The following is a 19411-nucleotide window of genomic DNA, read 5'->3' as shown; positions in this document are numbered from 1 at the left end:
ATTGTTGTCATTTTCCGTCTTGGCATAGCGGTAAGTGTAGCGAGCTGTAGGCGCGTAAGACATTCCAACTATGACGTTTTCACTCTGCCCGGCTCTCTGTCTCTCTCTCTCACCGCCGCCGAGTTAATTCGTCCACGGTCTGTGACCGTTGGTTTACCCGCTCCTTACCTACAGCTGAGCTATCGCTATCGAAGACAAACAAACATCGTAACCACGCACCCGGTCCGTGTACACACGCATACACACACATACAAGGTACACAAAAGTGGCTCCCGACTTCAACAAGTCACCAGGATTTCGGGTGATTCGCCTAAACAGCTTGTAAGAAGGAACAATTTCTTGTAGCAGATCCAAAAGCGAAAAAAAAAGAAGAGAAAGAATGGTAAGCCATTTTTTTTTTTAGGTTTGTTTCTTGTTTTGCGCTAGAGTTGCGTTCGTAATAATATTATGGTATTAACCCCTTTTATGTTTTCCTATGTATATATATATATATATATATATATATATATATATTTTGTTCTATTTCATATCTTGTTAGGATTATCCGGTGTTAATCTGATAATCGCTAAGCGATTAAGAAATTGTATATGGCTTAAGTATTAATTCACTGTTTCATACCTTTTGCTTAGAAGTTAAAACAATTTATTTTTGTTTATATATTTAATATTTATTTATTTATATGTATCATTTATGAAAGAAATGCGGTGTGGCATTGGTATGCAGTTTACATTAAAATGACATAAAACATCAACCTAATTGTGGATTAATGCAGTTACGCTCATTAATCCTAACAGATTACAGATTAACATACATATTGTTTGATCGTTTTTATTTTTCATTAAAAAAAAATTCGTGTGCCGAATCCGGATTGATTATCGGGAATCGATACACTGATTCCCGAAACTTGCGACTCTTGACGCGGATCAAACAGTTAGTACACGGTCTTCATACCAACATGCTTGCAGCACTTCCGTTGTTAGCGACGCATTTGGCTGCCAGCCAAAAAACTGAAATAAATCTGCGATAATGCCAGTGCTTGTATATCAGGCTAATTCTCCCTCTAATTCTTGTTCGCTTGATTGGTGTTTTGAAATTAGTGGTCCTTCAAAGGCTAAGGTTTATACTGTCCAGTCTGTGCACATGTACTATTGCGTAAAATAAAAGGATTCCTTTGCTGTGTTCTCGGAAGTATGGGTTCTCGTCGTGTTGTCTGTCTCTCTATATGGTCTCTGGTCTCTCTCGTGCCTCTCTCTGTCTCTCTCTCTCACTTTCTTCTCTCTCTCTCAATTTCTCTCTCTGTGTCTCGTATACACCCCTCTCTCTCTCGTGTATATCTCTGTCTATCTCTAACTATCTCGATTCTATAGATCGGTAGATCTCTATCATCTATCTAAGACTCTTATAGCTTCTCGCCTCTATCTCTAATCTCTCTCTCTCACCCATAGATCTCTTCTCTCTCTGTGGTGTCTAGCCTATATATCTCTCTTCTCTGTGTGAGTGAGTCTCTGAACTATATCTAGAGAAGTGCCTCTATCTTATCCCTATCTCTAGCACTAGTGGTGTAGTGTGCCTTCTCTATTCTCTCTGTAGCACAATAAACATATCGATAAACCATCTATCTCCCTATTCGCTCATATGTACACCCATCTCTAGGACTAGTCTATATCTCTCAGTCTAACATATCTACTTCTCTAGCTCTATATCTATCTATCTCTCTCTCGCGATTCTCTCAATCTGTATCGCTATCTCTCTCTCTCTATATCTCTCTCTCTCCTCATCGGTGCTATCTCTCTATTGTGTTAGCCATTCTCACTCTCCTCTATCTCATTCTCGATATCTGCTCTAGCTCTCTAGAATGTCACCATCACCCCTGCCGATCTATATCTCTCTATCAAATAACCTCTCTCTCTCATCTCGCTCTCTCTGGCTCGCATCCATTAGATATCGAGGCTCTACTCTCTAGAAAGCATATATCATCTCTATATATACTCTCTCGACTCTCTCTTCTCTCTATCTCTCTCTCTCCATCTCTCTTTGTACAAACTCAACAATTCGATCCTATTCGTCTCACTAAATCTCTAGTATCGATCTAAAGGCGCCACCCGTCTGTCTGTCTGTCCTCTCTCTCTCTCTCTCTCTCTCTGTCATTCTCTCCACACCTCTCTCTCCCTCCCTCCCTCTCTCTCCCCCCTCTCTCTCTCTCTCCCTCTATCTCTCTCTCTCTCATTCTCTCTCTTCTCTCTCTCTCTCTCTCTCTCTCTCTCTCTCTCTCTCTCTCTCTCTCTCTCTCTCTCTCTGCCTGACTGTCTGCCTGCCTGCCTGCCTGCCTGCCTGCCTGCCTGCCTGCCTGCTGGTATCATAGACGGTTTTATGGAGGATCAGGGGACCCTAAATATATTCAACTGCCTTTTTTCTGTTTATTGTTTCTTCTTTTTGAAAAACTGTTTCCATTTTCACGAGTAAGTCCACGTGCCCCTTTTCCCCAAATATTTCCTAGATCTGGCTCTGTGTATGTCTGTCTCTGTCTTAGAATCGGTTGGAATTTCATTACTGAGCATCGGTTATAATCGGTTTGCACTATCCGATAAACGTTCGATTACAGAATCATTTAGAATTATATATAACTTATAAGCGTAAGAAAGACCTTACAAGTCACTAATTTTACACTTAATACCGATTCAATATCTCGTTTCTGTACACATGAAAACAAATCTTAACTCCAGCATATTTACATCAGTTCCATCATTTAGACTTTAGGAACAATTACAGGTAACATTTCTCGCGACAATCGGTTATGGATTTTTTGAGTGGATCTTCATACCAGTAGATGTTTGGAACACACACACACACACACACACACACACACACACACACACACACACATACACACACACACACACACACACACACACACACACACACCACACACACACACACATATACATACACACACATAAACACACACACACACCCACACACATACACACACACACACACACGTACACACACACATGCACATAGACATACATACACACACACACAGACATACACACAGAGAGAGAGAGACATACACACACACAAACACACACACACAGACATACACACATACATAGACACACACATAGACACACACACACACACACACACACATACACACACAGACATACACACACACACAGACACACACACACACAACACACACAGAGACATTACACACACACATACATTACATACACACACACACAGACACACACACAACTATCACACACATACATACACACACACATACACAACCGCATACACACAGACATACATACACACACATACATACTCATACATACACACTTATACACACACAGACACACACAGATACATACACACACATACACGCACACATACATACACACACAAAAACACACGCACACACACATACACACACATATACATATATATATGTCCTCTCTCTCTCTCCCTCCCTCCCCTCTCCCTCCCTCCCCCTCTCTGTCTATCGGTTGAATGCTCGCTTTATGTGTTTACGTCGCAGGATCGAAACACCTCGGTGGATCCATTCAACTCATTCGGTTTTTTCTCGTTCCAACCAGTGCACCACAACTGGTCAAATGGCGTGGTATGTGTTTTCCTGTCTATGGGAATATGCATATAAAAAAACTTGCTGCATTAGGGAAAATGTAGAGGGTTTCCTCTGATGACTACGAGTCATAATTTTCAAATGTTTGACATCCAATAGCCGATGATTAATAAATCAATGTTCTCTAGTGGTGTCGTTAAACAAAACAAACTGACTAACCTTCACTTCAGTGAAATAAGCCCATGCGCCAGCTTACCCAAATCCGTCAGTATTGTATTAGGTAATCGTATAATACAGAGCGTATCAATTATGTGATCAGTTCAGTTCTTTAAAACATAGTATTTACTAATAATCAGCATTCAGTTCTTTCCTGTGATGTGATACGTAATCGTATTACAACCGGCCTTGGTGGCGTCGTGGTTAGTCCATCGGTCTACAGGCTGGTAGATACTGGGTTCGGATCCCAGTAAAGGCATGGGATTTTTAATCCAGATACCGACTCCAAACCTTGAGTGAGTGCTCCGCAAGGCTCAATGGGTAGGTGTAAACCACTTGCACCGACCAGTGATCCATAACTGGTTCAACAAAGGCCATGGTTTGTGCTATCCTGCCTGTGGGAAGCGCAACTAAAAGATCCCTTGCTGCTAATCGGAAAGAGTAGCCCATGTAGTGGCGACAGCGGGTTTCCTCTCAAAATCTGTGTGGTCCTTAACCATATGTCTGACGCCATATAACCGTAAATAAAATGTGTTGAGTGCGTCGTTAAATAAAACATTTCTTTCTTTCTAATCGTATTACACATCGGTATTACATATGTCTTATATTCTTGAATAAAATCATATGTCCTGGTATTTCTGATCGTCATAAGGTAAACTTCAATTTGCAATACCTTCTTATACACTCGCTGGTAAGAACATCATGCAGTTTTTTTTTTAATAACACATGGTTGTTTACACCCGTACGTGTGTCAACAATTTCAAGACATGCGACTGGCTGCTCCTACGTGATGACCAGGTCACCAGTGCCATGCATCCAATTAAAAACAACACGGTGGAAATCGATTACACTATGACGTATAGTTAACCTAACAATCATGTGTCTGTGACGCGTAAGTTAGCTACAAGTCAAACGGTTGTAAATAACTTTTAGTCGAAAAAGATGTAAAAATGTGCTTAAAACCTGTTTTTTGAGGATATGTAAGAAATAGAATAATACATTCGTGTCCGTTAGAGACCATTTATCTCACAACTCGTTGTTTAATGGGAAATTCCTGAGTTTGTTGCAGTTTTTAAGATGTTATCGACTAACAGACACTTTTTAACAACTGTAATTACATATCAAATATATTTTCTGCATAACTGATTAGTGGCTGTGCATTAAACGTGTTTCTGATCGTTCTAATATTTGTACTAGGTTAAATTTCATTTTGTTTCCTAAAATATTGGGGTTTTTTCGTACGTATAAAATTATTTGAAGACAAAATCCAATTTGAGCTTCTTACAGATATTAAGACGACCAGAAACACATTGAATATACAGACACTGATATTCTAAACAAGAAAAATATATTTAATATGTAAGTTTAATCGTAGAAATATTTGTATTAGTCAGAAACAATGCAGCAAACTCAGAAATGTCCCTTTAAAAACGTATCAAACTCGCTTTCGCTCGTTAGATACGTTTAGTTAAGCGTTCGGACGATCACCAACATATCAAGTATGTTTACGAAGCCAGGTGATCCTGCTTTTTAAAGTAGGTCATGTAAAACGGAAAAAGTGCGTAGGCCTACCAGGCCAGAGAGATGCGGTCAATGACTGTAAAAAATCAGTGGATTTTAAACTTCTCTAATATGCACCAACTGGAAATATGGGAAATTATTCCTAGAAATTAACTTAAATGTTCTTTATATGATGGTGATGCCATTGGTGATGAATATCACTGTCTGTTTCAATGTTTTGGGTGTGTTTTGTGGGTTTTTTAAAATTAAGACACAAGCATGTATATACCAAAGTATTATTTCATTAGACCAAACAAGAGGAGGATTTTTTTTTCTGGCTTAAGAAAACAATTAATTGGATATTTCCTGGATCAGGCCCTGCAAATATTGCTAAATGAAATACTGTGAGATGTTTTGTAGTACTAATGTTAAGTTACATAAAAACAATTGTTTCAAGTGAGGACTCCTTTTTAAATATGTGGAGTCATTATGCAATTCGATTAAAAACAGCGCCACTGGTCTCAGTTTGGATTTTAAGATGCTCCCCTCCGCCCTACACTGTAGCTGTACAGGTCCCCCACCCCCAATCCAACACCACCCTACTAACGTTGTACAGATCCTCCACTCCCATACCACCCCTCATTCACGGGTACAGAAAATGCTAATTAAAAAAAAATATATATATATGATACTTGTTTTGTAATATGTCAGTTTTAGGGTTTTCGGATCGGTGAGCACGTGTTCATGGTGGAAAACAACATTGGAAAATCCAACATGGCGGAACTCCAAGATGGTGATAAAAATCTGAATATTGCGGACACAATACAGTTGTCTTCTATTCCTTTTTGATCGAATAGCCAAATTGTGTCCCTTGTTTAAAATAAGCAAAAATAAGCAAAAATAAATAAAGTAAAGTAAAGTAAAATAAAATAAAATAATAAAAAAGAATAAGAATAAGAATTTCTTACACACCCGTTGGTGAGAACACCATGCGTTATTTATGATAACACATATCCTGTTTACACATATACGTGTGTTAACAATTTCAAGACATACGACTGGTTGCTCCTACGTGTAATCGACCAGGTCACCAATGTCATATATCCAATGAAAAACAACACGATGAAAATCGATTACACTGTGACGTATAGTTAACCAGACAATCATGTGTCTGTAACGCGTAAGTCAGCTACAAATGCAAAGGGTTGTAAATATCTTTTAGTGGAAAAAGATGTTAACATTTCATTAAAAACAGTTTTTTTTAATGATAAATGATACATCTAACGGCCACTCGTGTATTATTCTCTATATAAACAACTCGTAAGATAAATGATACATCTAACGGCCACTCGTGTATTATTCTCTATATAAACAACTCGTAAGATAAATGATACATCTAACGGCCACTCGTGTATTATTCTCTATATAATTTTGATTAGGACTTCAGTGGACTGCATACTTCACTGAACAACAAGTCGTCCTTCCTGATTGGTGATGTTAATTAATATAACTGCAGATAGCGGCGGTTTGTTGCGTGCCGCCACGTCGTTACTGTCGTGCCCTGGCCGTATCGCGGCCGAGACGGGAACACGGGTGTTAATACAGCTTTAAATTTTAATCATCTTCCACGGAGCATGCATCAACCGTCAGACAGTACCGTCAGACCCGAGTTTGAGGAAGGCCTGTAACAAAAGAAAGAAAACACACCATACAAGTTGAAGGTTATTATTTAAAACATGGAATATATGAATCACTTCGGTGTATAAATCTATTTTAATTATGTCAACCCGCCTTGGTGGTATTGTGGTTAAGCCATCGCACACAAGGATGGTTGGTACTGGGTTCGCAGCCCGGTACCGATTCCCACCTAGAGCGAGTGTTAACGACTCAGTGGGTAGGTGTAAGCCCACTACACCATCTTCTCTCTTACTACATGTAACCACTAACAACTAACCCACTGTCCTGGACAGATAGCTCAGGTGTGTGCCCAGGACAGCATGTTTGAACATTAATTGTATATAAGCACGAAAATAAGTTAAAATGAAATGAAAATAATGTCAGGCCCTTTCTTCTTTCACATTAAAAAACCCCAACACGGTAAAGAAAACCAGTCGAATGTAAGAGACGGAGTTTTCCGACTGACGACGAATAGAACTTGAAATACGGAAATGACCGAGTGTATTGGTATAGGTAGTGTACCGGTACCGTAACATGTATTACTAGATGTAACCCTAGTCCGAACGGACGTAGAAAAAAACAGTGTGGTTCTTTCTACGTCCCAATATTGTTACATACCGTATATGTAGCTGGTATTCAAAACTTGTGGCGCCATGTTACAAACGTTTTTTGACCGAAATAGTGCAATACGTGGACACACAAACCAAACATGTATAACCTACCGTACTCAGTAAATCCCGATTGCAGTACTTGCAACGACAACATAAAACAATTCCCCGCCATTTTAAATTTGCTAAATAAAAGAAAGAAAGAAATGTTTTATTTAACGACGCACTCAACACATTTTTTATTTACGGTTATATGGCGTCAGACATATGGTTAAGGACCACACAGATTTTTGAGAGGAAACCCGCTGTCGCCACTACATGGGCTACTCTTCCGATTAGCAGCAAGGGATCTTTTATTTGCGCTTCCCACAGGCAGGATAGCACAAACCATGGCCTTTGTTGAACCAGTTATGGATCACTGGTCGGTGCAAGTGGTTTACACCTACCCATTGAGCCTTGCGGAGCACTCACTCAGGGTTTGGAGTCGGTATCTGGATTAAAAATCCCATGCCTTTACTGGGATCCGAACCCAGTACCTACTAGCCTGTAGACCGATGGCCTACCACGACGCCACCGAGGCCGGTTTTGCTAAATAGAGTGAAGCAACTCGTCATGCACATTTAGACTTAATGTGCGCCTTGCACTAGATGTAATCCTTACTTTGCACGGGAAAATTGAGATGAGGGTGTTGGCCTTACATTGCCACCCCCTCCCGCACCCCCCCAAAAAAAAAATCAAAAAAAAAATCAAAAAAAATCCGCCAACCGTGTAGATTAGCCGAGGCTTAAAAAACGGCTGCCGCGTATATAGCCATTTCTATGTGCAGTGACAATGTGGGCGGCGTCTAATGCCGTTGTATTCGTGGAATAATTTATGTACGCAATATTTAGCACGACGTGTGTACGGTATTTGACTGGACCGAAGCGCAAAAAAAGATCCTTGCGAGGTGCGACATCGGGTAAGTACCAAGAATTATTATCCATATGGTTAAAAATATCTTGGTACATACCAAAAGTGATACGACCCACTAACACTTCGACGTTATCGGTTGGCGCACTACAACCTTACAGGAACGTCAACCAAACGAGTTGAGTGATATAAACTAAGATCTATTATGGGTAATAAATAGGATATTAAACTCGCTACCATTTGGCATCATGTTTATGTTCCTCGTGAAGTAATTTCCATTGTCACTCGCTAAAGCTCGTGAGAACTGAACATTATTTCACCCCGGACATAAACATGGTACGGAATGGAAGCTCGTTTAATATCCTATAAGTATATTATAGCTTACATTTTACTATCGTGAGCATAAGGTGAGTCTAAAATATGTCTGCGAGTTTATGAAAGCCAACTTTTGATATGACCAACGTGTTTGTACCATTTCACGATATGACGCATATCTAACTAAAGTGTTGTTTGATGCAATACCCTATTTTGACCGTGTGCGTGCCTTTTCGTCATTTTGGTAAACATCATTTACATTTCAACAATGGACTTGACAGCTGTGGCTTGTGCTGATGATGAGTGTCATGGTGGGGCAGGATATGCTCACATTTAGCGAATACCTGATAACATCACTATTTTGACAGTGATTCATGAGAGCATTTCATCATAGCTGTATATATTCCATCGATCTCTATCCTGTGCAAGTTTGGGTTTTCTAAGCTAGTCTTACGAGTGGCGGTCCTCTTAGGGGCGGTGCAGGAGGGATGAAACACCGTGTTACGGATCTCCTAGTGGCGGTCCTCCTAAGGCGGTGCAGGAGGGATGAAACACCGTGTTACGGATCTCCTAGGGTAGTGGCGGTCCTCCTAAGGGCGGTGCAGGAGGGATGAAACACCGTGTTACGGATCACCCAGGGTAGTGGCGGTCCTCCTAGGGGCGGTGCAGGAGGGATGAAACACCGTGTTACGGATCTCCCAGGGTAGTGGCGGTCCTCTTAGGGGCGGTGCAGGAGGGATGAAACACCGTGTTACGGATCTCCTAGGGTAGTGGCGGTCCTCTTAGGGGCGGTGCAGGAGGGATGAAACACCGTGTTACGGATCTCCTAGGGTAGTGGCGGTCCTCTTAGGGGCGGTGCAGGAAGGAGGATACATTCATTTACGGATCTCCAGGGGAAGTGGCAGTCCTCCTAAGGACACGCATCTGATAATGGATCATGAAAGCAATCAAGACTTTGCCTAAAACGTCCTTTCACGGAATACGGTTTTGTAATTCAGACTTATATTCAATTAAGGTTCAAGCACGCTGTCCTGAACACACACACACACACACACACACACACACACACACACAGAGACACACACACACACACACACACACACACACACACACGTCAACTGAGCTGTCTGTCCAGGACAATGGGTTAGCGGTTAGTTGTTGAGAGAGGAGGGCGAGACACGAGGAAGGAGACGTCAGAGAGACGGATGGTGATGAGAGGGGAGAGAGAGGAGAGAGAGAGAGAGAGAGAGAGAGAGAGAGAGAGAGAGAGAGAGAGAGAGAGAGAGAGAGAGAGAGAGAGAGAGGGGGGAGATAGAGGGTGACACAGAGAGAAACAGAGAGAGAGAGAGAGAGAGAGAGAGAGAGAGAGGGGGGGAGATAGAGGGTGACACAGAGAGAGAGAGAGAGAGAGAGAGAGAGAGAGAGAGAGAGAGAGAGAGAGAGAGAGAGAGAGAGAGAGATACAGAGAGTGAGAGATACACATAGAGAGAGAGATACACACACACACACACAGACAGAGAGACAGAGACAGAGAGAGACACACACACACACAAACAGAGAGAGAGAGAGACAGACAGACAGACAGACAACACGACGAGAACACAGCAAAGGAATCCTTTTATTTACGCGATTGTACATGTGCACAGACTGGACAGTATAAACCTTAGTCTTTGAGGGACCATTAATTTTAAAACATCAATCAAGCGAACAAGAATTAGAGGGAGAATTAGCCTGATGTACACGCACTGGCATTCTGGGAGGAACCCAATACCTACCAGCCTTAGACCCGGTATATTAACCACTACACCACCGAGGCCTGAACCAGCGTGCGTGCCGCTTTATCGTTAACGTAGCGATATGCGTCTACGGGTTCCTTGACGTTACATTGTTTCAGTTACAGTCTACGTCACGTAACCATGGTCGCTACACAGTGGTTACGTGATATCCGAGAATCCGCCGAGTCTGAATTATGTATGATAAACAACACCACATTTGTCGTGTTCTAAGACTGATCGCATCACAATCTTATAGGATGTATGATTCCATAGATATGATAATTATATATTATACACCTTTATATGATGTCTTTATTAATTGTACATGGCAAGAAGACTGCAATGAGAGAAAAAAAAGTTTGTATAACGACACCACTAGAGCACATTGATTTATTAATCATCGGCTATTGGATGTCACAGTGATAGAGAGGAAACCCGCTACATTTTCCCATTAGTAGCAAGGGATCTTTTATATGCACCATCCCACAGACAGGATAGCACATACCACGGCGTTTGATATATCAGTCGTGGTGCAGTGGATGAAACGAGAAATAGTCCAATGGGCCCACCGACGGGGATCGATCCTAGACCGACCGCGCATCAGGCGTGCGCTTTACCACCGGGCTACGTCCCTCCCCGAGACTGCAATGAATGCAGTGCAGATGAAAAGAAATCTTTAATGGCACTAAATAATATATTATTAATGTATATTTAACGTCTGTTTGACCTCACTCGAAAACAATTTGTATAGATTAATTTTGTACCATACTATTTAACTTGTGCTAAATAATAAAGTATATCTGCATTTGGACGATTTGTATAATAACTATATAATAACTGGCAGGTAGTATAATATTTATGAACACATCAGGATATGTAATTTATGTCATACAGATGTTTGTGACGAGTTTTTTTTTTTTTTTTTTTTTTTTAATTGTTCATTTTTATACCTGTGCTATATGAACAACTGAAAAAAAGAAGAAACTCGTCACCAACATCTGCATGACATAAATTACATATTCTGATGTGTGTATAAATATTATACTACCTGCCAGTTTCTATTAGTAATTTGTTCGACGCCATATAACCTTAAATAAAATGTCTTGAGTGCATCGTTAAATAAAACATTTCCTTCCTTCTTTTCCTGTTGGTAATTTGGTATTGTCAGTTCTAAATTTACACATTAGGCCTACCTTGGCAGACGTTGACGGCAATTTTAATAAATAAATTTCTAAGTTCCTACTTAAGTACATAATTCATTTAGATAAATTATTTTTTATCATTGTTCTGTTTGTGTTAGAACTGATAACATAATTATATTTAACTGTATATTTTAACCACAATCCATGCACAAGTGTACCTGTATATGTATATATACACATTATATATCACATAATCCACATTCGTTTAAAATGCTCTTTATAAATAATAACCAAGACATTTCTTTAGCACAGCAATCAATGCAGTTTGTGGAGAATACAATTCTTCTATAGCATATGTATTATAAATAATTTAGTCATTACTGTTTACAAGACTTGCCCAAAATGTAGCCATTAGTACTTTAACGTTAGTAGACTATGAATATCTTCCTAAGTCATCGTAGACCATAAAACCTGAGCTGGAGTCGTTCAATAATAACTAAGTTACTAAACCCAAACTTTCACATCCATAAATGACTAATCCATAATCATGTTGTATGACGTCATAATATTATTGATTTATATCAAAGCAAACTTCTGCGCGATCCATTTTTTTCTCTTTATACTCTTGTCGAAATCATTATGTGTTTTGATAACTTCCCAATTATGCAACTTTAAAAGCCAGTTTCGGATTGTTTGTTGCCTGTACCGGTAACTATACGAACACGAATTCAGTCTATTCACGTGCCGCTTACGGCCCACTGGTTCGCCTGTAAGGGTAGTAAACAACACCCGAGCACCAGTCGAGCGGGAAGGAAACCCATTGAACGACCACAAACGACTAATAACAAGGAGAAATAGTTTTCTATGCCGGATCAATTGCTCACAGGTTGTCTCAAGTAGAGGAATCCGTTTGGCGCTATTTGAACGGAACTGCACACGATCAGTTTGATGAGTTTGTTTGTTAAAGCAGCATGTTCCGATCTTTGTGCCATAGAAAAGTTTGCTCTCTAATAGAGCGTTTTACAACTCTATACTTTCATGGTATTTATGCGTTGTTTGAGAAAAAGAAAAAGAAGCCTGGTAGGTAACTGGGTTCGCCGCCCAGTACCGGCTCCCACCCAGTGATTAGGTGTAAGGCCACTACACCGACTTCTCTTTCATTAGCCACTAACCCTCTGTCTTGAACAGACAGCCCAGACTGCTTGTCTAAGCGAATCGGTCTCTAACACAGGCTATAGAATTCCTCCAGATTAAAATGTCGAGAACTCTCGTTAAGTATGAATACAGGCATGTTAAACCAGTCCCTGCCTACTTAAGAATGGGTAATCTGCCCTTTAACAAACCCTGTCTATAAAGTACTTATAATCGAGAATTCGCCCACAAGCGGCGCTGATAAATGTGTTGTGTATGTTGTCTGACACTCAAAACGTCCATCAAAACACGTAATAAACACTTTTAAGATCACAATTTATTAAACTGTAATATACTTGTACTTCTGCATTCTTTGAAGGTGTAGTATCGCAGCTACACGTGTCACATGTCGCTATTTTTTTTAAATGTATTAATATTTGTGATAAATGACTACAAGTTCATCGACTCCATACTTAATCTTTGCATAAATAAATCGCCAATATCCAATATACACACATACAGTATTTAGTATAGGTTTTCATTCATCTGTACATACATGTGTACTTGCCAGTGCCAGGTTTGCCCACAAACTCATGGACGTTAAGTGGTGACCGCGTGGTTTTTAGACCCCGTGTATATGACAATTGTTTTGTTGTCGGTGTCCGAATGGTTATCGTGGTGGTTTGCGGACTGAGGTGTCATAGGTTCGAGTACCATCAGTGGCATAGAAGACAATTTGTGAGGCCAAAATGGATTTTATCGCCTGTGCCAGTACGTTAATATTTATGTACCAGTCAAACGTGACATATAAAAAATATATAGATATTCATACGTCTTGCCAGTGTCAGGTTTGTCCACTGTTTCATGCACGTTAAGGACTTTACCACGTGGTGTTTAGACCCACGTCGGTTGTCGTTATTAGTCCAGCAGTTTGGTGCATATTTGGGGGTGAATTGTGCCATTTTGGCAACAAGCATGAAACTTTCAGGAATGATAGAATTTGATTAAATGAAATTTTTTAGATATGGGACCATTTGAAAAAAATCCAATATGGCCGCCATTTTCAAGATGGCTGCCACTCCATAAGAATTTTCTTATGAATTGCTGTGCAACTTTGTTTTTTTCGACTTACAAGCTTAGTTGTGATGTATTTTATGAGGAAATATGCACTCGAGAATGTAGAATCGATTAGCACTTAAACTGCCTGACTATATCATAGTGGTCTGGGTTCGAGTCCCAAAAACATGCATACATACATACATCAACACATACATACATACATACATACATACATACATACATACATGTACGTACGTACATACATACATACATACATACACACATACATACATACATGTACGTACATACATACATACATACATGCATACATGCATACATGCATACATGCATACATGCATACATGCATACATACATACATGCATACATGGATGTCTGGATACATGGATGTCTGGATAGCTCACAACACATCGTGGTTAGTCTGCAATGTGCGGGCGATTCGGTGCCACAGGTTCGAGTCCCAGCAACGGCATGGGACAATTTGTGAGGCCAGAAAGGATTTGATTATCCCTGCGCCAGTGCCTTAATATTTATGTATGTAACAGTCAACCTCGACATACATACAATATATAGATATTCATACATCAATACATACATACAATATAGGATATTCATACATCTATACACCCATACAGACACACAGACGGATAGACGCACACACATGGTAGAGAAACAGACAATACATACAATGAACAGACAAGTCGGAGATAATTACGTCTTTACTAACCATTGTTTATAAAGTATAATATTCCATACATACACTTAAACACTTCGCCGGTGTTCTCATTATTTTAAGCCCGTGATATTGTTTATTTTTGGTAACCGCCTAGTCACGCCGGCTATTTTGAATTTAAAAAGAACACCTATTGTGGTGATCACAATCGAACAGCTATCCGGGTACCGAGCGTTAGTTACGCTATTACTACTCTACCGTGTATCAAGTTTGGTTGTCTCGATCGATCTCGACCGCTCCGCTGTGAAATGGTTTTATATGTGGGAGTACTTGAATGTCACCCCGTCACTCTCAAGCCGCGGTCTCATACAAGCTTTAGCTCAATGAAGTGAACCAAAAAGACGAAAGACATTCAATTAATACGGGATTAGGGGTACGGAGCGGAACACGTCGCATATGTCCTGAGTTCTTAATGTTAGTACTTAGTTGTGTGCGTTGGCGTAGCCAGTATTTTATACTGGGGATACCCACATTTGGGGTGGGGGTAGGCACCCACACTGTCGATGAGTGTTAATTCCAACTTGTACACGTTATGGGACGGGAAGGACATATAAATTATGATGGTGTGAAAAGAAAAGGATTGATATTACCCATTGCGCTCCTCCCCCCCCCCCCCAATCCAGGTACGTCCTTGTTGTTCTCCTTTTATTTTTTTCCATTAATATATATATTCTTTTGACGAATTGGTCCATGTGCCCTTTTACCGTTAGTATTCCCCCCCCCCCCCAAAAAAAAAAAAAAAAAAAAAAAAAAAAAACATATTTCCTAGACCCGCCAATCCTAACTTCCGTCCCCTCTCTGTCTGTCTGTACGTTCGTCCGTCTGTTGTCCTCTCTCTCACTCACTCTCTCTCTCTCTCTCTCTCTCTCTCTCTCTCTCTCTCTCTCTCTCTCTCTCTCTGTGTCTCTGTGTCACCCTCTATCTCTCCCCTCTCTCTCTGTCTCTCTCTCTCTCTCTCTCTCTCTCTCTCTCTCTCTCTCTCTCTCTCTCTCTCTCTCTCTCTCTCTCTCTCTCTCTCTCTCTCTCTCTCTCTCACTCACTCACTCACTCACTCACTCACTCACTCTCACTCTCACTCACTCTCTCGTTTTCCAAAATGTCAAAATATCCATACGTTACAATACCAAACAATCGCAGTCTAAAATGTGCTCAGGTGTCGTTAAACAAACATTCCTTTCCTTTTTGCAAAATTAAAGGAGAGATGACCATTCTTCCTAAATTCAGCCAGACATGTGTTGAATCGATTTCTGATCAGCTAGTGGCCAATATTGGGCGTCTCACAGTGTTTGGCGGTGGGTTTTTTTTTCTGTTATGTTTTTTTTCTTGTGATATCAAGGCGAAATGAGTTCATTGATTTATGAGCCACGTTTATGCCGTGCAAGTGCATCTTAGTCGTAAAACGGCGCAAGTCACGTCAAACCAGTCGCGATGATAGCCAAGGAAAACAATAACAAAACAACACGGCGAAACATGACCTTGGAAGCTCGGTGGATAATAAAGGAAATAAAATTAAAATACACCTGCACTATGAAAACAATGAAAATTTATTCCTTACCTTTCAGTAATGGATACACAAAAACATCTGCCTTAGTTAACTCTCCGATACTACTATTTTACCAGCGTTAAATTCCATATTGGCGGCACGTAGCCCAGTGGTAAAGCGCTCGCCTGATGCGCGGTCGGTCTGAGATCGATTCCCATCAATGAGAACATTGGGCTATTGTTCGTTTCAACCAGTGCAGCACGACTGGTATATCAAAGTCGTGGTATATGCTATCCTGACTGTGGGATGGTGCATATAAACGATCCCTTGCTACTAAGTGAGATAAAAAAAAATGTAGTGGGTTTCCTCAATAAAACTATATGTCAAAATAACGAAACGTTTGACATCCAATAGCCGATGATTAATAAAGCAATGTGCTCTAGTGGTGTCGTTAAACTGAAATAAAAACAAATCCCATATTTGCATATATACTGACATATAAGTATTGGGGAATGGCCGAGTAGCTTTTCATTCTTAAAACAATTAATGGAGACGATACCCGCTAGAGCCGAATCGAAAACTATTTTTCAGGAATTGGGAGTTGTCTGTTTGAAGCACATTTTTTAAGGCTACAAATAGTTGATGTATGACTCTCGTTCCAGCCAGTGCACCACGACTGATATATCAAAGGCCGTAGTATGTGTTATTCTGTCTGTGGGATGATACATATAAAAGATCTGCGACTGTGTTCCCATAACTATTTATTATTTTGCGTCAATCTGCGTTGATCGGTGACCTGCCATACATTTTATGGAAACCAGACTTAAAGCCGATCAACCTTGACCCCTATGACGTAGTTACTGCGTCGGCGAGGTCACGGAGGCGATATTACGTCAATCAACTACATAACATTCCTTGTTACCGATCACGCCTAGATTATATTATTTGCCACCCTCAAGTGACACTGCTCCCGATGAAATAGGTAATCATGTACTTGTAAACGGTACACTGTGTAAACATAAGACGTCCCACACAACAAACACGAGCGAGGATTCGATGGGTCTCTTTAATATGAGAATACCTAAAGTTATAATACTCTTAACCTCGCTATATAGCTATGTACAGACCTCTGAAACCTGCGAGACCGATAGTTTCGTTCGCGCGTCTTTCGCGTAAGTATAATCTGCGAAACCCATTTTTCGTTCGCGCACTGAATTTATGTTCATGATGGGTTACGTAAAAACGAAATGGGTTACCTGAATTTTTAATAAAATCTCTGTTCTCCTCGCCATATTTTAAAATTATTTACTACTGGAAAATATAAACACATCTACAGTTTTAATAAAGTCACAATGCAAAATATAAACACAACTACAGTTTTAATAAACTCACAATCTCACCTCACCATATTATAACATCATTAACTAATACAAAATACAAACACACCTACAGTTTTAATAAACTCGCATCACCTCACATACAAAATACAAACACAACTACAGTTTTAATAAACTCACAATCTCACTTCACCATATTATAACATCATTTACTAATGCAAAATATAAACACACCTACAGTTTTAATAAACTCACAATCTCACCTCACCATATTATAACATCATTTACTAATGCAAAATATAAACACAACTGCAGTTTTAATAAACTCGCATCACCTCACATACAAAATATAAACACATCTACAGTTTTAATAAAGTCACAATGCAAAATATAAACACAACTACAGTTTTAATAAACTCACAATCTCACCTCACCATATTATAACATCATTTACTAATGCAAAATATAAACACACCTACAGTTTTAATAAACTCACAATCTCACCTCACCATATTATAACATCATTTACTAATGCAAAATATAAACACAACTGCAGTTTTAATAAACTCGCATCACCTCACATACAAAATATAAACACATCTACAGTTTTAATAAAGTCACAATGCAAAATATAAACACAACTACAGTTTTAATAAACTCACAATCTCACCTCACCATATTATAACATCATTTACTAATGCAAAATATAAACACACCTACAGTTTTAATAAACTCGCATCACCTCACATACAAAATATAAACACAACTACAGTTTTAATAAACTCACAATCTCACTTCACCATATTATAACATCATTTACTAATGCAAAATATAAACACAACTGCAGTTTTAATAAACTCACAATCTCACCTCACCATATTTAACATCATTATCTAATGCAAATTATAAACACAGCTACAGTTTTAATAAACTCACAATCTCATCTCACCATATTATAACATCATTTACTAATGCAAAATATAAACACAACTACAGTTTTAATAAACTCACAACATCACCTCACATACAAAATAAAAACAAAAATACAGTTTTAATAAACTCACCATTCTAGCCATTTTGTAACATCATTTACTAATGCAAAATACAAACACAACCACAGTTGTAACACATTCATGTTGTTACCAATATAGCTCGAGCGTCCTGTAGCCCTAAAAATGGTGACGGACTTGACAGCTGTGGTGGCAGTATTAATGACGGGTTCCATCGATAGGGCAGAATATGCTCACGTTTCGCGAACACCTGATATCACCACTGTTATGACCGTGATCCACGAATGCATGCATAACATATGTGCAAGTTTTGATTTAGTAAACAAGTCTGAGAGTGGAAGTCCTCTTTGTGGTGGTGCTTGAAGGAAAGAAAGGAAATGTTTTATTTAACGATGCACTCAACATATTTTATTGGGTTTCAAGAATTCGATAATTCCGACATATACATATACATATATAGTCTTACAGGAAACCAATTACATATTCCGACATATACATACACGTATATAGTCTTACAGGAAACCCATTACATATTCCGACATATACATACACGTATATAGTCTTACAGGAAACCCATTACATATTCCGACATATACATACACGTATATAGTCTTACAGGAAACCCATTACATATTCCGACATATACATACACGTATATAGTCTTACAGGAAACCCATTACATATTCCGACATATACATATACAGTCTTACAGGAAACCCATTACATATTCCGACATATACATACACGTATATAGTCTTACAGGAAACCCATTACATATTCCGACATATACATACACGTATATAGTCTTACAGGAAACCCATTACATATTCCGACATATACATACACGTATATAGTCTTACAGGAAACCCATTACATATTCCGACATATACATACACGTATATAGTCTTA

The 19411-nt window shown here is 39.4% G+C and overlaps 1 protein-coding gene across 1 annotated transcript in view; it reads left to right on the top strand.

Moving 5' to 3' along the window:
• Positions 1 to 214: 214 nt before the first annotated feature.
• Positions 215 to 19411, top strand: part of LOC121377159 (neurofilament medium polypeptide-like) — a 49125-nt gene continuing 29928 nt past the window's right edge. The window contains exon 1 of the mRNA XM_041505064.1: positions 215 to 382. Within this exon, the coding sequence (XP_041360998.1) occupies positions 380 to 382 (3 nt within the window). The 5' untranslated portion in view covers positions 215 to 379. The remainder of the gene's footprint in view (positions 383 to 19411) is intronic.

This window comes from Gigantopelta aegis, chromosome 7 (assembly GCF_016097555.1).
Source record: "Gigantopelta aegis isolate Gae_Host chromosome 7, Gae_host_genome, whole genome shotgun sequence".
Classification (NCBI taxonomy): domain Eukaryota; kingdom Metazoa; phylum Mollusca; class Gastropoda; order Neomphalida; family Peltospiridae; genus Gigantopelta; species Gigantopelta aegis.
Note: the sequence above shows the minus strand (reverse complement) of the source record. Positions and strands in the feature narration are given on the sequence as shown.